Source organism: Notamacropus eugenii, chromosome 1, assembly GCF_028372415.1.
Source record: "Notamacropus eugenii isolate mMacEug1 chromosome 1, mMacEug1.pri_v2, whole genome shotgun sequence".
Lineage (NCBI taxonomy): Eukaryota > Metazoa > Chordata > Mammalia > Diprotodontia > Macropodidae > Notamacropus > Notamacropus eugenii.
This window is the reverse complement of record NC_092872.1, coordinates 494,972,365-494,997,117: the sequence shown is the minus strand read 5'-3', so window position 1 is coordinate 494,997,117 and position 24,753 is coordinate 494,972,365. Positions and strand designations below refer to the sequence as shown.

The 24,753-nt window shown below is 35.3% G+C and overlaps 1 protein-coding gene across 23 annotated transcripts in view; it reads right to left on the bottom strand.

Annotated features, from left to right (window-relative positions):
* Window positions 1-24,753, bottom strand: part of EHMT1 (euchromatic histone lysine methyltransferase 1) — a 300,206-nt gene that overhangs the window by 42,970 nt on the left and 232,483 nt on the right. For all 23 annotated transcript variants that reach the window (XM_072633192.1, XM_072633195.1, XM_072633191.1 and 20 more), the window contains 7 exons: window positions 23,203-23,307; window positions 21,782-21,936; window positions 14,563-14,730; window positions 14,129-14,273; window positions 13,584-13,661; window positions 10,279-10,394; window positions 7,759-7,845 (listed from right to left, as the gene is read on the bottom strand). In XM_072633192.1, coding sequence (XP_072489293.1) covers window positions 7,759-7,845; window positions 10,279-10,394; window positions 13,584-13,661; window positions 14,129-14,273; window positions 14,563-14,730; window positions 21,782-21,936; window positions 23,203-23,307 — 854 coding nt within the window. The remainder of the gene's footprint in view (window positions 1-7,758; window positions 7,846-10,278; window positions 10,395-13,583; window positions 13,662-14,128; window positions 14,274-14,562; window positions 14,731-21,781; window positions 21,937-23,202; window positions 23,308-24,753) is intronic.

Sequence of the window (24,753 nt, the reverse complement as noted above, 5' to 3'; positions counted from 1 at the left end):
TGAAACAACAGTCAGAGTCTGGATATTTTTAAGTACAACTCCCTCACAAAATGATCCTCCATTTTCCATGAAAACAAAGTTCAAATCAAAATTTAAAAAGTGAACATGCCAAGTTTGTTCAACATTTTGATTATTTAACACTTTATGTCCAAACTAGGTCAAATTTGAGTTGGTTTGTGTAATATTTGACAAGAGAGAAATATGAGACCAAGCACCAGTCAGCAGGCGCTCAGATGAGTTGTGCCATCACAGTACATACTCTGGCATTCAAGGTCCTCCTCCTCCATTTCCAATCTTCTTACACCTTATTCCCCACCACTTATTCTTTGCTGAATTGACACTAGCCCCTATGGTGTTCCTAGAACACGATTCTTGATGCCAGGTATTATGTCCTGTCTCCCATGCCTGGAATGTTCTCCCTTCTTACTTTTTGACTTCAAGTCCTGGCTTCAAGTCCTAACTAAAATCCCACCTTCTACTGGAAGCCTTTCCCAACCCCTCTTAATTCTAATAAAGCCTTCTCTCTGTTAATTATTTCCTTTTCATACTAAATACTTTATACTGTATATGGCTTGTTTGTACATATTTGTTGACTTCATTTCTTCCCCATTTGATTGTGAGTTTCTTGAGGGCAGGAAATTATTATCTTAAATATTATCTTATTATCATTTTTAATATTAATTAATTATTAATATTATTAAATATTAACTATTATTATTTAATTATTCAAATTATTATTTGAAATAAAATGAATGAATAAAGTAAAAAAAGCTAAACAATCATTATGTGGAATATACCATAAAATCAGTTAAATATCACCATGGCATTCATATTTAGTAAGAACAATATAATAACTGATTTCTAAAGAAATCTATAATCTTTAACACACTGGAATATTTAATAATGCCTATGATCACTTGAAATTTTCTAAAATAAAACTTATTTTTCTTAAATTTTGTATTATGTAATTTCTAAGAAAATCAAATAAATTTTCATGACTGACATACATAACTGGTACAAAAAGAAAACTTAATGGAGTAGAAGAAACAAGTACAAGAGTGACAAAAGAGGTTTAAGTAAAAGAAATACAAAGAAGTTCAATGTAGAAAATATAATCCACGGTTTTTATTATTAGATTCTTAAGTATGTTTACTGATAGAAAAACTGCACTTGAATTATATGAATGCATTAGCTCAAAATAGTATAAAATCTAATAAATTTAGATGACACCTTGAAAATACAAGGTATTTAAAAAGTCTCAGGGGAGCTACTAAAGCTTAAAACTGCACTAAATGTTTTGGAACAATCTGTATACATGCAGAATATGTTCACAAAATAAGGCAATTTTGCCATAACAAAATAATGCTTTTATTTTGCAAAAAATGAACTTTCTCAAAAATCATGACTTAACACAAAAAGAATTGTTTTTTAGCATATAATAGATTACATACAGAATTGAAAAGTACAAAAAACTCTATTTTATAGGAATAATGTTGGTGATACCTACAGTTACTGACATACTGAAATTATAGCTGGTGAGAAAAATATAAAACAACTTTGAATGGTTCCAATCTACTGACAATAACCACAGGCCTGAAGACCTTTGTGACTGATCAAGTAAAAAAACAAAGTTCTTCCCAGTTTGCATTACAAGTGGATAATTAAAAATGTTTATTTGATTATATATTCATGTATGTTAAATGAATGGCATACATATATACCCATATATTATATATGGGTGAGAAGATGCTGAAACATTTGTTGATGTTACAGAAGATTTGCTATTTTGCAAATCAACTGATGACAATGGCCACATCCACACTGATGGAGCTCAGTAGGCATGTAAGGCAATAAACATTTATTAAGCACCTTCTACGTACCAGGCACTAGGGATACAAAAAGAGGCAAAAGATAGTTCCTGCCTTCAAGGAACTCACAATCAAATGGGGAAGAAATGAAGTCAACAACTATGTACAAACAAGCCATATACAGTATAAAAAGGAAATAATTAACAGAGATGGCATTATTAGAATTAAGAGGGGTTAGGAAAGGCTTCCAGTAGAAGGTGGGATTTTAGTTAGGTCTTGAAGCCAGAGAAGTCAAGAAGTAGAAACTGAGAAGGGAGAACATTCCAGGCTTGGGAAACGGGATAGATAGTCAGAGAAAATTTTGTTCCAGGAACAACAAGGAGGCTAGTGTCACTGAAACAAAGGTAAGTGATAGGGAATAAGGTAGAAGAAGACTGGAAATGTAGGAGGAAAACTATAAATGCCAGAGTATTTTGTATTTGATCCTGGAGGTGATAGGGAGTCACTGGAGTTTATTTAGTGGAGGTATGGGGGAAGTGTCATGGTTGGATTTGCAATTTAGGAAAATCACTTTAGTGGCTGAGTAAAGGATAGATTAGAATGAAAAAAGACTTGAGGCAGAGCCAGTAAACTATTGCAATAATCCAAATGTAAGGTGAGAAAGGCCAGAACCAGGATAGTGGCAGTGTCAGAGAAGAAAAGGGGGCACATCTGAGAGATGGAAAAGTGAAATTAACAGGCCTTGGAAATAGACTGGATATTAGGGATGGGGGTAGGGTGGGGGTGCAGCTAGAAAAGAGACAGTAAAGAGTTAAGGATGATACCTAGTTTGCAAGTCCAATGGACTAGAAAGACAGTGGTGCCCTCAAAAGTAAATGGGAAGTTTAGAAAGGGAGGATTTAGAGGAACAAAATAATGAGTACATTTTGGACATGTTGAGTTTAAGATGTAAAATGGCCATCCAGTTCAAGATATCTGAAATGGATTTGGAAATGTAAGACTAGAGGGCAACAAAGAGGTTAGGACAGGATGAGTAGATTTGAAAATCATCAGCACAGAGATTTTGGGAAATTGATGAGACCACCAAGTTAAGTAGAATAGAGAGAGAAGAGGACCCAGGACAGAAGCCCTATGAGACACCTATAGTTACTGGGCATGATCTGGATGAAGATTCAGCAAAGGAATTAAGAAAGAGTGGTCTGATGAGTAGGAGGAGATCCAGGAAAGAGTGGTATGGAAAAAACCTACAGAGAAAAAACTATGAAGTAATAAAGTGTGATCAGCACTGTCAAAGGCTACAGAGAGATTGAGGAGAATGAGGACTAAGAAAAGGCCATTCTATGTGGCTTCCAAGAGATGACTGTTAACTCTGAAGTTTCAATGGAATCTTAAGGTCATAAGCCAGATTTTAAGATGTTAAAGAGAGGAGAGAAAATGGAGACACCAATTGTAGATGGCCTTTTCAAGGAGTTTAGCCACAAAGGGGAGAAGAAATATAAGATGATAGTGGGAATGGATGGACCAAATGAGAATTGTTGTTTTCTTCAAGATGGGGGAGACATGGCTAAGTTTGTAGGTGGTATGGAAGGAGCCAGCAATCAGACAGAGATTGAAAACAAGTGACAAGAGTGGAAATGACAGGAGATGATATGAAATGGGATCACTGGGGGGGTGGAGGGGAAGGGAAAGAGGCTGGCCTTGATAAGGAGTAAGGCCATCTCTTCATGTGAGATAAGGTGAGGAGGAGATAGCGACAGAAAAAAAAAAGGGAGCTTAATAATATTAGGTGACAAATAAATCAATAACCTCAAATTTTTTCTATGAAATATGAGGCAAAGTTCCAAGCTGAGAGAGTGGAGGGAGGAGGAGCAATGGGAGGTAAGAGAAGAAGAGCTGCAGTGGAAAGTGGGATAGTGAGTAGGTAAGGGAGGTACAGGAGGATTGCCTAGCAGTAGTATGGGTCCATCTGAGGTTGTGTAACATAAACTTGCAAAGGATTCAATCAGAATAATGATTTTCTCCGTCTTCATTCAGCAACACATGTATAGGAGTAAAGACGGTGAATGGTGGGAATGATTCAAGGCTAAAGCTTGGTGGAGAACAACTGAGAAAGGAAAGTATAAAGCTAAAACAGTTCATCAAAGGGTCAAGATGTGGAAAAGAGGTTTGCTAGTGCAAGGGAGGTGGCCTTGGAGAGAGGGGAGGGGTTGAAGCATTAGAAGTCATGGTGTAGATGAAGAGTAGGGTATGAGGGAAGGCAGAGGGAGAGGCAGAAAAACAGATTACAGTCAGATAAGAAGATTTGGGAATTCTTAAAAATGGAGTGGGTACATTTGTGGATGATGGCAAAATTGAGAGTAGGAATATCTTTGTGTGTGGCTGAGATGGAACTGAAGAGTTAGTCATGGAAGTAAATAAGTTGAGGACCTGAGTGGTTAGGGTGCTTGAGGGAGAATTTATATGTTAAAGTCTGTTAGTATAAGGACAGGAGAAGATAGTCTCTTAGTATAAGGACATTGAGAAGATGGAAAAATTACAAACTGTGTACCATACCAAACTCACTGAGGAAGGAAGGGAGTGACCTAAAGGTCTACATAAAATAACTGCCAGAATTTTGATTGTGTCATAACAAATGCAGAGCTACAAACATTAATTGCAGCAATATGGCTACATTGAACTTACCGCACAAAAAAATTATCTTTAACAAAAAAATATGAATAAGGAGTAATTTTTCAAGTTATTGCAATAGTAATCAACAGGAAAGCTGATTATTAAATAAACTGACCATTAAAAAAGTTGGCTGTTTGTAAAACTGTGTGACAATATGGGTACAGGGTGAAAAGAATTTATTGCTACAAAACATGAAGGCTTTCTCTTGCTGAAGTACATCAAAGATTTCTTGAAGTAAAGAAGAAATTGTCAGTTTTCTTAGTGATATTAATAAAGATGAAGCAAATTCATTTTATAACAAAAAATTTTTCTGAAAAACTGCTTATTGGAACTATGCTAGTGGGGAAACAGAGCATTCTAAAGCAATGAAAGGTTCTCAAATTTTTTTCTGATGCAGATCAATACATTTATGAAAAAATTATGATATGGATAACAAATTTACATAACATTTTTACAGGTTTCCTAATTTTAAAAATACCTAACCTACAAATAAAAGAGTAACAACAACCTGATCAATAAGTACCTGGTTGAGTAACAGAAGCAATTATTATTTTACTTTCCCTTTTGCTGCTTCATTTATTGGATGAGATCTATAATTTCACTGGATATATGGTACTCATTATGAGGAAAGACCTTGTAATAATTCAGATCAAAGACTGCTCTCCAACTTGTCTTAGAATTTTACTTGGGGCACTGTTATTTCCTTGCTCAAGATCTAAGTGGAACTTGAACCCAGGTCTTTCTGACTGAAGCTGGCTCTATCCATTGCCCATCTAGCCTACCTTGCATGTGATTTTGGACTTAGATATTTTAAAATAAGAATGGATAAGCAACCTGTCTATGACAGACAAATATGATAGTTTTATTTTATCTAAAGAATAATACTTATCTTGTGATGGTGCAACAGAACAAATGTTTGAGCATGGAAAAACTGATTATATATACTGGCAACCACTGAATAAAGATTTTGAACTTCCCACTGCCACAGCTACCACCACTCTAGTTCAATCCCTCAACACCTCTTTGTCTGAACTATCACAATAACTTTCGAATTGGAGAGATTATCTCCCCACTACAATTAGCTAGCTGCCAGAAAGATTTTCTTAAAGAGGTCTACCCATGTGACCCCCATAACTCATTAAACTTCAATGGATATCCATGGTACTCCTTCTGAGGAAACACCTTCTAACAATGCAGATGAGAAACTGCTCTCTAAAGTGTTTTAGAATGTTACTTGTTATTTCCTTGCTCAAGACTGTAATTATCTCATGTCTCTGGGATCACATATAAACTCTGCTGTTTGACATTTAAAAGTATTCACATCATCTTGCTCTCCTCCTATCTTCCCAGTCTTATTCTGTTTATTATACTCCTCTATGCACTCTCTGGTGTAGCTACATTGGACTATTTATTTGCTCCTCAAAGACTACACTCCAGAAACAGAGGCAGCTGGTGGCAGAGGAGTGAGAGCACTGGGGCTGGAGTCAGGAAGGTTGGAGTTCAAATCTGACCTCAGATAGTTCCTAGCTGTGTGACCCTGGGCAAACTTGACTTCTGTATGCTTCAGTTTCCTCAACTGTAAAATAGATATTTTTCCCTTTTTAATAGAGATACTTAATTTAGTTAATTCAATAGAGATATTAACTTTTCAAAATTTTACTGGATGATCAAATAACAACATTCTTATATGTAGTGACTATTCTCATGCCTTCTTTTCTTTATTTTTAAGTACTATTTTCCTTGGCTACCAACCTCAAAAGTCCTTCAAAGGAAAACGTCATTTATAAGTGATATTCTTGTTCTTTCAACATCTCAAAGAGCTCAGTGAAGCCATAAGCAGCAATAAATCCAGGAGTTGTAAAATGAGGGCAGTAGACTAGGTCAATCAACCAGCAATTATTTATTAAGCATCTACTATTTGCCAAATACTATGCTAGTTACTGAGGCTACAAACACAAGAGTGAAACAGACCCTGCCCATTAATTTACATTTGATCTGAGAAAAGAAAATACATATACAAGCTGTTTCTTCTTGTTGTTTGTCTTTTGTCCTTGAAGAGGACCATGTCATCAGGAAGGGTGATGCTATGACGTGCAAGTGAATTGGATTTGAGGGAGGGCTCTACAAAGTCACCACCTCACTTTCTCCTCCTGAGCCATCTGGGTCTAGTGGCAAGATATAGATAGGCCACCCCAACATACATAAGTATATAAAAAATGGAGAAGGAAACACTAATATCTGGGGGAGATCACAAAAGGATCCCTGTAGATGGCAGCACCTGAACTAAATTTTGAAGGGAATGAATTCTATGCATGTACAAAGAGAGAGAAAAGAGATGGTGGATTAAGCATAAGAACAACAAAAGGGCCATAGACTATAGAGGGCATGGAGGAGAATTAAGTATAATAAAGCTGGAAATAAGGGTTGGAACCAGTTTATGGAGGGCTTTAAAGTTCAAAAAGAAGAATTCTCATTTGGCTCTAGAATTAAGAGGTAGCTACTAGAATTAAGTGAAATACACAGTGACAAGGTCAGACTTCTGCTTTAATAATTTTAATACGTGTGTGGAGGATGGATGGATGGGAGGGAGAAGAAATGTTAAGTACAGGAACAAATAATATTATTGTAACAGCCCAGTTTACAAGCAATAAATGTCTGAACAAAACCCTGGTGGCTTTGTGAGTAGAGGGAAGAGAACACAAGTCAGAGATGGTGTGGAGGACAAAACAACAAGATTTGGCATTTAATTAGATATGGAGGCTGAAGGGGATTCAGAAGTTGAAGATGACTGAACAAAAGGACAGTGGTGCTTCCAATTCCAATTCTGTTCTCCTTCGGATGTGGGGGTAGGGGGTCAGAGGTGACAGGCACTGGAGCTGACTCTCTCTCTATTGCTTTTCTGTGGAATACTAAAATCAGTAAACACTCCTGACCTTTGCTTTCCTGTTTCTTTGCTGACAGTAAAGATGCCAGACTCCTCTAACCCTTCCCTTCTTTCCTTTCCATGTTAACACTAAAGACCCTGACTTCTCCTCAGGATCAGAAAATGAATGGTTTTTTTTAATCCCCATGGGGAAAAGAGCAGTTCATTCAATGGCATCCCTACCAGTTTCTATTTCAGCTCTGTGTTTTAAGCTCTGCCATTACTTGGAACATTCTAGACATATTAAACTCATGTAAATTCTGGGTTGATACCTAGAATTCATAAAGCAACAAATTTCATGACAAAGAATTATGAAATGTAAGATGTAACATCAAGTCACCCAATGACCTTACTTACTCGCAGACAAAGGTCCCAAGTGGAATGTCTTGCATGGATCGGACACCCCAACCCATATTTTGTGTCCGATAAAGCTGTAATCGAGCCCTGAGAAAAGGAAATGTGGTATTATTATGCCAATATACATGGTAACCTCTCAGAGACCTAATTATAAGCTCAGTAAGTGACAAAGAAACAGTATACAGTGTATAGTTTGTACTACAAGTAGTTCTCTCTTGAGTATCATCATGTGGAATGGCCCTGAAAGGCCATGATTGCAAACCCTGACTGGGCAACCAGCAAGCTGCTTAGCCTCCCTGAGCCTCAGCTTCTTCAATGATAATTTGAAAAGTTCCTCAAAGCTCTAAATCTATGTTACTGTAGTCCTAAGATCAATGACTTAAAACAAACAAACAAAAAACATCATTGTGAGGTTCAAGAGTATGATCTGGAGGAAATCAGACCATTCTCAGATGATTTGCTTTAAATAAGGCACAATACTTTTGCTTGGCTGAATTATATATATGCTTAAACAAAAACATATATTATGGAAGTACATTTAATACCCTCTAAGTCAAATAAAGAAATTGTTGGTATCCTTGCAGTGTTAACAGGTTATTCTCAAGCATGGTAATAATAATATTATTTTTTTTTTTATCTGCAGGGTAAAGACAATGTAAAACGGAGTCAAGTGAACCTATTGAGCCCAGAAAATTGGGTCTGAAAAAGTAGAAAATGAATCTGGTGATCATGTATTACACTGGGTATCATGGGAATTACTAGTGCTAAAAGAAATTTGAGTCTAAGAGGCAGAACTGTACTATAACTTCTTATAGTTTTTTGACTACAAACCTACTCTATGACTATCTCTTTCCCATTAGGAAAGCTCTAATAGGTGAGCTTTTTGCCTTATTTTGTTGGGAGCCAGGCCAACATATCACTTCCTGTAGGCTCTAGCCATAATCCTTTCCCCTTGTTTTCCAATACTCTTTTATGTGATTTCCCCATACGAATGCAAGTACTTAATAAATGTTCTATCCATCTAACATTACTCACTGTACATGAGATTCTGTCAAGCAACCATTATCAATAAGGAAGTGTGTGTTTATTATTAGGTTATTGTGAAAAGCCCAATATTAGGTGTTATGAGATGGGAAAATTAAAACACATACACATATAAAGTATAAAAATGAACAAGAATACAAATTTACATTGACAAAGAGCTACATAAAGTCAGTTCTCTGTCATCTGGCATGGCTATGTAACAAAGTGTTTACTTCATCAAATAGTTGGGTTAACAGAATTATTACATATGCAATACACATAAGGATTACTGATTTGTCAACAATTAGAAAAGAATCAAACTGAGTTAAATTGAAATTATACTGAATCTAACTGTATCTTTCTTTGAAGCTTCAGAAAACATATAGCCTCATAACTTATGAACACACAATAACCAATGAGAACTCTAATGACTCTTCTCTGGATTACAAAGTGTTGGGAAACAGGACTCTAAGAATATCTTATCTGTGTTTACTACACAGAGGTACTTAAGGGATGTAAAGTGATCAGAGTCCAGGGGAGCTTAGTCACATGCTAGTTTTATGGATAAATTGCATGAGAGTGGGAGAACAGAAAATAAATCAAAAGCTGGTTTCACACGAATAAAGTGGGAACCAGGAGCTACTAACAGGTCTGGCAATAACCCTTTTGCATGATGTAAAAACTAGAGCATGGTACTGGATAGCTAAAATAGCATTTAAGTACGGACTTGAACATGCACATTAATGCTAAACAAGCTCATCCGAACTTGAATGCAAACAAGCAAGGTTCTGTTAGTTCTATCAAGTCCATGATCACGAACACTAGCATCATTACAGAGCAAATGGGAAGTATCTGCATTTTTTGTCTGTAGTTTAGCTAAACTTAAGAGAAATATATAATAGCTAAATGATGGATGACATATAAACAATGATTTTCAAAACTAGGCACATCTGAATACAGAGGAAGAAGGGAAGAGATTTAACACTCCTCGATTTATGAAAGAAGAATAACAAGGAAAAAGGCAACAATTTACACGTTTCAATATGAAAAAACTGATTATCACCTTTTTTAGAGTCCAAATATTTCAAATCCTACAGTTTCAAAATATCACATCTAAGGGCCATTTAGAACAAAGGAAATCTCAGAGTTGGAAGGGACCTTGTAGAAAACTCAGACTAACTTCCCAACCAACTCAGGAGTTCCTGCTATAATATACCTAACGGACAGTCATTCAGATTCTGCTGGAACACTTTCAATGATAATAATCTTGTCACCAAAGAATACAAGGCAGCTAGCCACTCCATGTTGAACAGCTGTAACTATTAGAAAACTTCTTATGCATTTTTAACACCTTTTTAATTACATTTAATACTCTCTTCTTAATTACTTGCTGATTCCTTATCCAGACAGACATGTCTAGACTTCTTCTAAGTAAGAAGCCAACAATTCAATTCAATTCAATAAGCATTTCTTAAGTATGTAATATATGCAACTTACCTGAGCCCATTTTGCACAACCCTATTTCGGCAATTCCTCCAACAAGAACAAGCATGGTTGCACTCAAAGATCAAAGGAGGTTCTGCCATGTTGAATTCAGGCAGAAGTCGACCATCCTATAAGAAGAGATGTATATTTGGGATGTATTAGTATCGATATATATCGATTGTATTAGTTTCTATTTTTTAAATGAAATATCATTCATCAATATACTGAATATTCAATGGGAGCTCAATAATATATAAAATTTATTTATTTTTCTTACCTCTGCAACAGAGAGGAAATATAAATCACACTATACTCAGGACAAATACAGGTTGAAAGTAAAAGAAATACCTCAAACTTATAATATTTACAGTTTATCAAGCATTTTACTCACAGCAATTCAGTGATATATCCCAAATATGACAACTCCCATTAGTAGACTCAAGTGTCATATCTGACAAGTGCTGGAGTCCAAGCCAAATTCAAGACTGGCACTCTATCCATTAAAAAAATTATTTTTTGTTATATATTACATAATTTAAAAAAGATTTTGCAACTGTGAACCTCAGTAATAAGAGCCACTAATCAGATATTCTTTCCTAAGGGAAAATCTGCAGGGAGTCCTGATTTTAATTATACCCAATATATAAAGTTACCTCCAAATGTACTTAAGGATTCTGTCCTTTTTCCTCATATACTTTTTCTTACAGCCATGCAATACCATGTCACAAAACACTCCAGTAAATATTCTTAATAATTTTATTTACAAATAACAGAAATTCATATACCTAACATGAATTAAACTGAGGTTTTAAATTGAATCATCTGACTCGACAGGATGTATATATGTCAGGAAAACTAATTTCAGGAAAAATTATGTTAAAAATACTTTTAAAATACTATTACATTTTAATATTGATGAAAATTTGAAAACTGTATATGAAACCCAGCAGAAATTAACATATATTAATAAAAATACATTTAGCTATGTTTTATTACAGAACATTTTAAGTTGTATCTGACATTATGCTCACTTAAAAGGAAAAACTGAGTACTTTTTTTCATCTTACTTCTTTTGGAAAAATGTTCCAGAGCTGATTCTCTAGGTAGATTCTTCATTTTTTACTATCCACATAGGTCAACAATTTCAGCACATTATTATTATTATTATGCATGTAAGAATCTAGTGTGGCTACTGACTACCTACTACATCAAGTCTCAACTGTTCAGGCACCTAGTGTTCAAGGATAAGCAACAAATGATCTCCTTATATCTCTGTGGTCTCATTTCTCTTTATTCTTTCTTTCAAGCCAAAATGATACCTTTTCTGTCTCCTAGTTAATATATTACAAGCAAACATTTCCATAAGCTAGAATACTTGATATTTATAAAGCCCTTAAAGTTTGCAAAGGGCTTTACAGATATTATCTCTTCTGGCTTCATAACATCCTTGTGATACAGATACTGCATGCCTTACTACCCCCATTTATAAACAAGAAAATCAAAGCTCAGAAGTTAAGTGACTTGACCAATGGTTGTATGGCTAGTATATCCTGTCAGATATAAGACTGAGAACCATATTTTCCTGAAGACAAGCCCAACGCTCAATCTACTACACTGCAATGTCTTCATTACTAAGCACTTTACAAACATTAATTTCATGTGATTTTTACAATGTTGTGAAGTAGATTTGGTAACAGATAACCTTTATTTTTGCTAATGAGTAAAAAGGTTCAGAGATATTGATTTGACTTGGTCACTGTCAAAAAGTAATCAAGCAGAATTCAAGCCCAGACATCTCCTGGCACCAAGTTCTTCTACTACACTAATTTAACCTGAATTGGTGGCAACATACCAGACATTTACATATGGTACTTTTAGGTGTACAAAGCAATACACATATATTTAAATAAATATAAAAACACAAAGAAAATTTCAGTCTCCTAAAAATGTCATTAAATGTGTGTGGCAGGTATTAACTTCGGATAAGAAGTGATGAAAACATAAAAAGAGCTGACATTTTCATCTCTAAGCCTTATCTAATGCCATTCTGTGTCATTTCAATCACACCATCACTGGAAAGGTTTCCTTCATAAATTTTCACATTTACTATGACATCTCACTTCACTCTATTCTCTGTGGCCCCCATAATTCAATTTATAACATATTAATTTATTGAAAACCTACTTTACCATTTTTCTAACATCACTTATAGTGTGCATATTTTTGCCTCTCCCCCTTGCCCTCCTTAAAGTCAGGAACCACTCTTTGTTTTTTAAACCAACTTTGCCCCCTTGTTCCTGTATCCTCAGAGTCTTCTGAAAGCACTTTATATATAGTAGAACTCAGTTAATATTTTTTACCTAGTCTCTTTTTACCATAATCACACAGACAATTTAAGCACTTAAGAGAAAAGATTCCAAATTACTGCATCCTCATAAAGAATTTGTGCATGGATAATGAGAATCCATTACCAATTACTAAAGGTTAGTTTGATGAGAATCACTATCAGTTATGTTCCAGTTCTCTCCACCCCACCACCAATTTCATTTTCTAAAAAGCATTAGAGGAACCCCAAACCTTTAACTGAAGTATCTGATAAATTAATGGAAAACACTGATACTTAATCAGTGACTTCTGTTCTAAACAAACATTTTGATGCACTTCTGGCTATTTCTAGAGTAATAATAGCACAATTCATGTAGCTATTTAAACAATGAAGTCTTAAAAATCAACAGGCATACTTTAAAATTGAGATTAAATGTATGGTATACTGAAAGCACAAAGCGTTTATTTAGATGAGTGTGAAACTATCACATACATTAAGTCAAATGGACTTTCCTTAACAGTTGGATAGAAGAGGTAAATAGCCTGTGCAAAGTCATGGACAAAGGATATAAAATGTTCTGGGAGGACAAAACAAAGTATGCCAGTTTCATCATAACATAAGAGTATGAAGGAGAATGATGCACAATTAGCCTGGAAAAGCAGTTTGAAGCCAAGTTATAAAAGGTTAGAAATCATGCTAAGATATATTAAATCCTACAGGCTAGAAATTCAAAGAGGTATCAGTAAAATCATTTAGCTAAGCACCTCAACTGTGATTCAATCACTTTTAAGACTAAATTTTTGTTACAGGTTGATTTGGGAGCTCTCTAAGAAAAAAACACTTTTTAAAAACCGTGACAGGACATTACTTAGAATTTTTTTAAAAGCACCACAGACATGCTTCACTATTTTCATTAATTTAAATGAAAAAGATTCCTGTGATAACATTAACTAAATGAGAAACAGGTTTCAGAAGGCAACACGACGCTCACCTTGTCATACCAGCACCGCATACTGAGCTGGCCACACATGCAGTTGCTGGAAGAGCAATCATCTATGCACACACAGTACTGAAAAAAAGAAAAGATACAATTGCACTGTTTAAAAAAAAAAATGCAACCTCATACCTTACCAAAAGACAAATGTTGTTGTTGTTGAACTGTTCCAGCCATGTCCAACTCTTTCTGATTAAATAATAGATCTCTACTTTCCTCTGTGTTCACACCATGTTTATACCAATATTTTTCTTCATATTCCAGCTCTTAAAATAATCCCAAAGGCTGATACACAACATTTTGTACAGTTTATTTTTTATGTTCTTTCTAAATGGTGCTACTATCTTCTTACATTCCTAACATATACAAAAGGAGCACTCACAGTCTTCCAAAGGTGAAGAAAAGAACTGAAATCAAGTACAGATAAGAAAAGAGTCCCAAAGACATCTGTTTCAAAGTATGTTCTGATCTTCTTCAAACCCTGATAATGTACAACAATAGGCTAGACATACAAGATTTAACTTGTAAAGCACTTAACTCACCTGCAAATGTGTAATGTTTCTATCAATATTCATAGGGGACGTGACACAATTCTGTGAAACATACTTGTAGTTAGTAGGGCATGGCTCATTGTCCACAGCATTGACACAAGGAATAGGAATTCGTTCATAGCCTCGAGCAATATCTCTACCATTGGAAATGAGAAAGAAAGAGTTAAACTTTCTGGACTTGAAAATGAAGTTTCCCCAAAATAAAACTTAAGAACAAGATAAAGCAACAAGGTGGCACTTTGAGAAAAATTATTCTAATTATGATCTTTAAAGGTTTCAATGTGAAAGAAATGTTCTTGTCAAATTCATTTCATATCATTTCGGTCACATATATGAAATGTCACAGTACTGATTTCAATTATCAATAAGTCTGTCAACAGCTGAGATGGAAAAACTACCTCACTTGACATCTAAGTCAATCTTACCTACTCATCGTCTTTTCTACTTGGACAGGTTTTTCATTGGAAGATTCTCGGAGAGTCTTATTCATTTGAAGAGCTCCCCAGACCTGAGAGTTGAGGCTGGAACACTGGAGTGGTGTTTCTCCTTCCTTGTTCTTTAGGGTGACATCAGAGCCACGAGAGAGAAAGAGGCTACAAAACAAAAATCCAAACCTAATACTGAAGATTACAGTGAAACAACAAATGTTTCCAGGAAGGAGAAATATTTTGTAAACCTCCTAAAAGTTCCAAAATCAAAACTATTTTCTTTCATTTGTACTATTATCCAAAACTAGGACTAGAGATTTTCAAAACTTAGGCTTGACTTTACTAAGGAAAATAACTCATCACTCTTCTCCCACATACTTTTTCAAAAATCACTACAAACTACATTCTAACTAAAAAGTTAACGTAAGGGACTAAAGTTAGCATGCTATTTTTCAAAATCCTTGATTTCTGCAGATCCTTACTCCTGGTGAATATATATTCAAAATGGACACAAATGCAGCAATTTCTAGCTCTTGAAGACAGAGCAAGTGATGTTTTAATTTTTTTAGAATATCATTAGACTATATGGTCATTTTTCAAATATTTGTGAGTTACACAGTACATGGGATACGCATAATCAATGTTTTATCACAGACTAGTTTTCTTCCATTGAACGCTTTCTCTGAATGGTCCGTTTATAATTTAAACTTACAGTAGTACAAACTTAAAACAAACAATCATAAAGAGAAATCTACTCCTATTTCATACATAGATATATGTACATCTTATCATGTTTGGGTATATACGTGTGTATCACTTCCCAATGAATTTTATACACATTTATGTATAAAGCCAGAAAAGAATACCTTTCAATTCCTAGTACAAATAATTTGGAGATTTTCAAACACTCCCTTCAAAAAATATATAGAAAAACTGAGTCAGTCTTAAAGGAGAAAAAGTGCTGGGTATCTTAGTTGATGTTATTCACTTTAATACTATACAATGGGAAAGAGAACAGAACCCTTCTCCTAAGATTCAGTGTAGAAATCAAAATCTGTATAGTACCATAGAAAAGGTACCATTTTCTAAGTATTCAGATTTTTATGTCTTCTTACGTACCATCTTCCCATCTAAACACAGAAACACATACCAACTCTAGAATAATTAAGGGTGGTGATAATCTAAACCAGTGCTTCTTAAATTAGTGGGTCAAAATCTCATATGGGGTCCTGCAGCCAAATGTGGGGGGGGGGGTCACAAAAATTTTGGCAATAGTTAAAGGTGTCTGAATGCGCAATGACTAATTCAAAATCAAATGCATAATGAATCCAAGGTGTTTCTAGCAGCACTTCGCCTGTGCTGCGTCACACAACTTTACTTCAGCCTTGGTTCTGAACACACAACATGGCACTATGCACTGTGTATGCCATGTAATGCCAACACTGTCAGAAACACCTCAGCTCAGATTCAAAACTATTGTTTTGAACTATTGTTTTAAATATTGTTTTGAACTACTGTTTTGAATATTAAAATTGCAGTGTTTTTACTGTACGTACAAAATCATTAAATGAATTTTTGTCATGAGATTAGAGCAGAATTTCCAACAATTTCTAAACATATTTCAGCTGTGTGGTACTATGTATTTATGTGAAGTGGCATTCTCAGCACTGATGATTATAAAATCAAAACACTGATCAACCCTGAAAAAGTGAAGATGCTCTAGATCCTACACTATCAAATATTCTGGCAAGATTGAATTCTTTTTTTTTTTTTGAGGGAGAAAGGGAAGGAAATTGGGGTTACATGATTTGCCCAAAGTCACACAGCTAGTTAAGTGTCAAGTATCTGAGACCAGATTTGAACTCCTGACTCCAGGGCTGGTGCTTTATTCACTGCACCACCTAGCTGCCCCAATAATTACTTGCCTACCCCGCCTCCAAGGATGCCTCCCCTATCCTCCCATTCCCATATATCTAAACATCCTTCCATACCCTCCTTTTACCTATTCCTTCACCCTCCCCTCTAAAGATCCCTCCTTCGTCCTCTTCCCCCCCCTCCTCCTCTTCCCCCCTTCCTATGCCACTATTACTTTATTTCTTTTGAATTTAGAAGACTTTTTATACTCTTCTAAATATGTATGTATTGTTCTCTCTTAAAAACCCATTCCCAATGAAAGCAGGTAACTAGAACTACCAGCTCTCCTCCCCATCTAATTCCTCTATATAGATTCTTCCTCTTGTACCTCATTTGTATAAAACAATTAACTCTTTAACTGTTCTTAAATGGTTTAACTTTTAAAATTCATATCATACTCAGATTTACCCCAATCTTATGAGCTACCCAATTATTAATAAGAGTCTCAGACATGCGTTTTACATTTTATATACATGAAAAGTAAATGGTCTGCCCTTACTGAATCCCTTATAATCAGTCTTTGGTACGTACCTTATATTTCTCTTGGCTCTTGTATGTCAAATCTTCTAATAAGTTGAGGGTTTCTGTTTTTGCTTTTTTAAACAAAGTCTTTACACTCTGACAATTGGTCAAATGTACATTTTTTTTCATTCAGGATTTCAGAATTGTGCTTAACTTTGCTTGGTATGATATTCTCAGCCAGAGCCCCAGTTCTTTTGCTCTTCAATACATACTGTTCCAAGACCAGCAATCCTTCATTATCTCCACTGGTAGGTCTTGTGTGATTCTAATTGTGGCACCATCATATTTAAATTGTTTTATTCTTGTTGCTTTTAATATTTTATCCTTGAACTGTGAGTTTCAGAATTTGACTATGATATTCCCATGAGTTTTCTTCATAGGATTTCTTTTAAGTGGTGATGGATGGATTTTTTCTATTTCTACTTTCCCCCCTTGTTCTAATGTTTCAGGACAATTTTCTTTAATTATTTCTTGTGTTATTATATCAAGATACTTTTTCCGATTATAACTTTCAGTTAGTCCAATTATTATTGCTTCTTCTTCATGACCTATTCTCCAAATCTGTTGTTTTTCTTATAAGATGTTTCACTTTTTCTTCTATTTTTTCATTATTCACAATTTATTATTTCTTGATTGTTTATAATTTCACTGGCTTCACCTTGTCCATTTCTAATTTTCAAGGTGTCATTTTCTTCCTTAAGATTCTGGATCTTCTTTTCTAATTGGCTTTCATAATCTTCTTGTTTTTCTTGGATTATTCTTATTTTTCTTTTTAGTTTTCCTTCCATCTCTGTCATTTGATTTTTAAAGTCTTTTTGATGTTACATAGTGGGGGCTTCTTTACTTCAACATCCTCCTCTGAAGATGAACCCTGATCTTCTCTTTTCCCATAGTAGTTTTCCATGGTTGGATTCTTTCTCTTCTGTTTGTGGATTTTTCGGAGTAACAGTTAAATTTTCATAATCATCTCTAGTCCTGGGGTATGGGGGAATAGTGCCTCTAGCCACAGATCTTCATTTTCCCCTCTAGCTTGGAACCAAAGCCAAACCTCCAGCCTCCTGTAAGTGCTTACAGACAGGGGTTTTCTGCCCCACTGTTTCTGCACTCAATGGGTGTATGCTGGTTCCTCCTTACCCCTTGCCACTACAGTTTGGCATTCCTTATAAAAGGAGGTTCTTTCAATCTTCCCGGCCTCAGACACCCAACTCCCCTCACTATCCCAGGGGTAAGTTTCTGTGGTTTGGGCTGAGGTAGCCTCTCAAACCAGCTAACCCCAGGGTATGACTCTTGTTAAAGCAGACTCTACCCTGGAGACATTTACTCTTCATCAAACCTCTTCCTGGGATTTTTCTTTTGATCTTCTCAAACTGTCCCAGGAAAACCCAGGTTGTGCCCCTATTCTTATTTATTTTTACCCACTTTATTCGCCCTAAGGTGCTATTTTATCTCTTTTGTGAGGAAAATCTTGAGAGCTTGGAATTTTCTGACCTACTCCCCTATGTTTCCAGAATCCTCTGAATTCTTTATGTAAAAATAAACAGCATATCCATCACATTAGTATGCAAATTTGTTTTCACCTTTAATAAATGGTAAAATTATATGTATACCAAAGAAGTATTTCAAAATAAATGTCTTTATGATTTATTATTGAGAAATGTTTGATCTGTATACCTATTTGTTATGGTTGCTGTCTTTCATTCTCGAAAGAGGACAAAAATGACATCACTATGATAAAGTCAAGTTTTAATGTGTCCAATTCTGGCTGATCAGACCAATATGAGTTTGGAATGGCACAAATAGTCCATGTGAACATTTTTTTTTATTTTTTTTATATTATTTGTTTAACTTTTCAACATTCATTTCCACAAAACTTTGGGTTCCAAATTTTCTCCCCATTTCTCCCCTCTCCCCACCCCAAAATGTGAGCATTCTAATTGCCCTTATCACCAATCTGCCCTCACTTCTAATATCCCTCCCTTCCCTTATCCCCATTTTCTCTCTTGTCCTGTAGGGCAAGATAACTTTCTATGGCCCATTACCTGTATTTCTATTTCCTAGTTGCAAGAACATACTCAACGGTTGTTCCTAAATATATTTATCCCAATATATTTATCTCTCACCATTTAATTTCATTTTTTTAAGATATGAATCCATCCTATTCAATTCACCCTGTGCTCTCTGTCTCTGTGTGTGTGTATGTGTGTGTAATCCCACCAACTACCCAGATACTGAAAAAAGTTTCAAGAGTTACAAATATTGTCCTTCCATGTAGGAATGTAAATAGTTCAACTTTAGTAAGTCCCTTATGATTTCTCTTTGCTGTTTACCTTTTCATGCTTCTTTTGATTCTTGTGTTTGAAGGTCAAATTTTCTTTTCAGCTCTGGTCTCTTCATCAAGAATGCTTGAAAGTCCTCTATTTCATTGAAAGACCAATTTTTCCCCTGAAGTATTATACTCAGTTTTGCTGGGTAGGTGATTTTTGCTTTTAGTCCTACTTCCTTTGACCTCTGGAACATCATATTCCATGCCCTTTGATCCCTTAATGTAACAGCTGCTAGATCTTGTATTATTCTGTTTGTATTTCCACAATACTTGAATTGTTTCTTTCTAGCTGCTTGCAATATTTTCTCCTTGACTTGGGAACTCTGGAATTTGGCCACAATGTTCCAAGGAGTTTCTCTTTTTGGATCTTTTTCAGGAGGTGATCGGTGGATTCCTTCAATATTTATTTTGCCCCCTGGTTCTAGAATATCAGGGCAGTTTCCCTTGAAAATTTCATGAAAGATGATGTCTAGGCTCTTTTTTTTGATCATGGCTTTCAGGTAGGCCCATCATTTTTAAATTGTCTCTCCTGGATCTATTCTCCAGGTCAGTTGTTTTTCCAATGAGATATTTCACATGATCTTCCATTTTTTCATTCTTTTGGTTTTGTTTTGTGATTTCTTGGTTTCTCATAAAGTCATTAGCTTCCATCTGTTCCATTCTAATTTTTAAAGAACTATTTTCTTCAGTGAGCTTTTGAACCTCCTTTTCCATTTGGCTAATTCTGCTTTTGAAAGCATTCTTCTCCTCATTGGCTTTTTGAACCTCTTTTGCCAATTGAGTTAGCCTATTTTTCAAGGTGTTATTTTCTTCAGCATTTTTTTGGGTTCTCCTTTAGCAAGGTGTTGACCTGCTTTTCATGCTTTTCTTGCCTCTCTCTCTCATTTCTCTTCCCAGTTTTTCCCCCACCTCTCTTACTTGATTTTCAAAATCCTTTTTGAGCTCTTCCATGGCCTGAGCCCATTGAATATTTATTATGGATGTTTGGGATATAGAAGCCTTGACGTTTATGTCTTTCCCTGATGGTAAGCATTGTTTTTCCTCATCTGAAAGAATGGGAGGAGATAGCTGTTCACCAAGAAAGTAACTTTCTATGGTCTTATTTTTTTCCCTTTTTTGGGCATTTTCCCAACCCATGTGAACATTTAAGGTAGAGACTCTAAATTTGCAAATCCTATGTTTCCTTTGAGCTGTTTCAATTCTTCTTTGCTCATAAAGCATAGCACCTTCTCTGATGTGGGCATGCCATGCTGAGCAATCCTGTGCCAGTATCTCCCATATCACACAATCAATTCCAAAGTTCTTGAAAGAGACCTTGAGATTGTCCTTGTATTGCCTCTTCTGATCACCTGCCCCATAAAAGAGACTTTTTGGTAAGTATATGTTTTGCATTTGAACAAAACGGCCAGTCCATTAGAGTTGTGCTCTCTGAAACATAGTTTGAATGCTTGGCAGCTTAGTTCAAGTAAGGACTTCAGTGTCTGGTACCTTACCCTGCCAGAATCTTCCTAAGACGGTTTAAATGGAAGCAATTCAGTTTCCTGGCATGGCTTTGGAAGACTGTCCATGTTTCACAGGTATACAACAATGAGGTCAGCACAACAGCTCTGTAGACCTTAAGTTTGGTAGTCAGTCTAATACCTCTTGTCTCTCAAACTTTCCTCCAGAGCCTCCCAAACACTGAACTAGATCTGGCAATGTGTGTATCAAACTTATCATCAATGTGTACATCCCTGGAAAGTATACTACCAAAGTAAGCGAACTTATCCACAGCATTCAAAACTTCTCCATTTGCTGTAACCAATGGTTCCACGTATGAATGGCTGATGGAGAACCCATGTTTGCTTGGTGCTAAATGTTAGGCCAGAATTAGCATAGGCAGCAGGGAATTGATCCATACTTTGTTGCATCTCAGCTTCAGAGGCTGCATTGAGTGCACAATCATCTGCAAGCAGAAAATCATGCATCAACACTCCCTCCACTTTATACTAATTGGCTTGTAGCCTCTTCAAACTGAAGAATTTACCATCAGTACGGTACTTGACCTTGATGCTGTGTTCATCCTCATTGAAAGTATTTGTCAACATGGCTGAAAAGATCATGCTAAAATGCATGGGAGCAAGCACAGAGTTCTGTTTCACTCCACTGGTGACTGGGAAGGCACAAGAGCATTGTTCACTATCCAGGACCCAATCAAGCATGCCATCATGAAATTGATGTACAATACTGATGAACTTCTCTAGACAACCAAATTTTAACATATTTTTCCATAAGCCCTCATGACTAACAGTATCAAAGGCCTTGGTCAGATCTACAAACGTTATAAACAGACCTCTTTTCTGCTCCTGACATACCTATTTATATACATATATATCCAAAATCATGTATAAGTTTCTCAGGAGAAAAGGGGTCACAAGTAGAAAAAGTTTAAGAAGCCCTAGTCTAAGCCATACTTACACCACACAATCATAGCGGTTTTCCCTGGCTGCAATGTGCAAGGGTGAGTCTCCATGAATGTTTACTGCATGTAAATCACACTTAGCAGCCAATAATATCTCTGCTATTTCAACACAGCCAGAAAAAGCAGCCCAATGCAAACAAATATTTTCTTCCTAGAAAGAAAAATATAAGATAAACAGCTTAACCAACTAAAATTTCATCAACATGCTTTGCCCCAGGAACAAAAATAGGATCCTTTCCTATTTACCCTATATCTCATATTTTCCAGTCTCCTTTGCTTCAGGAACTTCGGCCATGGAACTTTCATTGCCATGACCAGAAAGTCTTGCCTCACAGTATCCAGGCTGAATCCAATCATGTTCACTTTGAATCTTTTTACCCTCTGCCCCAATCCCATGGGAACTTTCCCCACTGTTAGTTCTGGAGCCAGAATCAAATCAATATTTACACCAGAGGGCTTTACACACAGTAAGCACTTTATTTTTATTCATAAACCAAAAGACAGAAAAAATGGCTATTCTTTTCATTAATTACAATTCTGTTTACATATCAAAGACAATAGGCACAGAGATTTCCTATATGATTATAGCAAAGTAGAAAGACTCTGTTACGAAACATATGAATTCTAAAATTTTGTGTAGTTCTTCTAAGTTGTTCATAAAACTGACACCAAAAAAAGTTTATCAGCTCAGTGTCAAAGTGGACATATTTATTTGACAAGCAAAATTCATTACTTGGCAAAAATAAACAAACAAACACAAAAAACCCAACATGCTGAATAGTTATCAGTTACTCAAGGAATCTTCTATATAAATATATGGAACAATTATAAGGTTGTGAATACATCTTCATAATAAAAGAGGCAGAAGTAAGGCCAGGATATAATGTAATAAGACATTAAATAGTTTGTAAAAAAATATATAGAATTTGAGTTTTAAAAACTTCCATTCTTATACCTGCTTTTTTTGGTTTGCAGTTCATTGATTTATTTGGATCTATTTGGTTAAATGCTAAGCAATCTAAGTAATAAGATGTTACTTCTTATTCTGTATATTTAATAAAATTTTGTCAAATGTCAAGTTTATAATAAAAAAATGCATTTCTGGTGTCTCAAAACCTTTTAAAACTAAGAAAAACATGTTTTCTTTCTTTACAGGCTATAAGGATGTAATTCATCATAGCTACAAAGTAATTGAGATTTAGTAAAGGAAAAACCAGTTTATTGATGAAAATTATTTCATATCATACTGAGAAAAGTAGGTAACAGAATTATTTGCCAATGCCTATTCAACGGGACAAAAAAGAAAAAGAAAAAAAATTAAATCAACACAGTTTAAAATATTGTCCACTATGTACTTAATTAAAAATTTCTTCTCCAGATGAAATGCATTTGTAGTGCCAAAATATTACACACTTACATTATCTCGTATGTTGATGTCTGATCCTTTAGCTAATAAGAGTTTCACAAGATCAATGTGTTTATATTCAGTAGCCCAAATCATTGGTGTCCAGCCACCATCATCCTAGTTTTCAGAATAAAACAGAAAAAAAAAATGTGGAGAGGTCAAGATGCTAGTGATTTTATTAGTTAAATAGCACTTCTACAAAAAATATATTAGAAAGGACAAAAAAAAACACCACTTGTCACTTCATTTTAAAGGGATGGGTAAATGAGAATGTCAAGGGGGCTGTTGTTGCAGGAAAATAAAATTATAATTCAATAACTCTAAGTGATTTAGTTCCAAGCAATTAAACACCCACAGAAATACTAGAAAAGCACAAAAGGAGAAGTTCTAGGGAGATGGCTATCTGAACAGTGTGCAAACCAGACAGCTCCCATATCTCTACTGCAGCTAAACCCTGAAGTTCACAGCACATACTTTATCGATCAAGAAAATCCAATAAGAAACTAAGAATAGGTGACTTCTTCTACCCCCAAAATGCAAAAGAAGTGTCAGTAAGAAGCTCAAAGGCAATAGGAAATGGAGCCAACAGGCCAGTACTTGCTCTCTGAGCTAGGGCTTCCTATAGTGAGGAGTGAAAGGGGCTGACCACTCAATCCTATGCAAAAAAAAAATGCCAAGGGAAGTATCCCCCTCACCCAAAGTCCCAATTGAAGAATTAAAGCTAGAAAGATGAGTAAATCAAACCAATATCAACCAATCAATCAATATAAAAAAACAACTGTAAACTTAGAGATGTCCAATAAGAAGGAATAATTCTATGACAACTGCAATCAAATACGCAAAGGAAAAATGCATTTTCAACAAGAACTACATGAATATTTAGAAGAAATGAAGACAGAGATAAATAACGAAATAAAAGCTCTGGAGGAAAGAAATGGAAAAATAAATATCTTAAGACTAGCAGGTGGTAAACTTTGCTAAAGAAATAAGACTACCAGAAAACCAGAATGGACCAAAGAGATCAATGGCTTTATAACACAGTAAAAAATTATTAAAACCAAAGTGTAAAACAGCGAGAACAAAAAACAAATACAATATAAGATCTGATATCAGAAACAAGTGACCTAGGGGGAAAAAAATTAAGGATAATTTGAACTATGACACCCTCCCTCCTCAAAAAAAAGCTTGCATTTTGTATTTTAAGAAACCATAAATGAAAAATGTCTAGATTTCTTAGTATTATAAGGTAAAATGAAGAATGATAAAATGTACTAATCATCTCCTATAAGGAACTCCAAAAAGGAAAAGTCCCAGAAATGTAATAGTCAAATCCTGAATATCAAAGAAAAAAAATACATCAAGCAGTCAGAAAGAAGCAAGATAAGTACAGTTCTAAAAATCACTGCTATGCAAAACTGTGCAATAAAAACCACAGGGTCTATGGGGAAATAGATTGATGACATAATACAAATTTTGTCAGGGATACAACACACACAAAAAAGGTATCTAATACAAATGGTAGCACAGTTTTGTACATGTTAAGTGGTTAGAAAATACACAAAT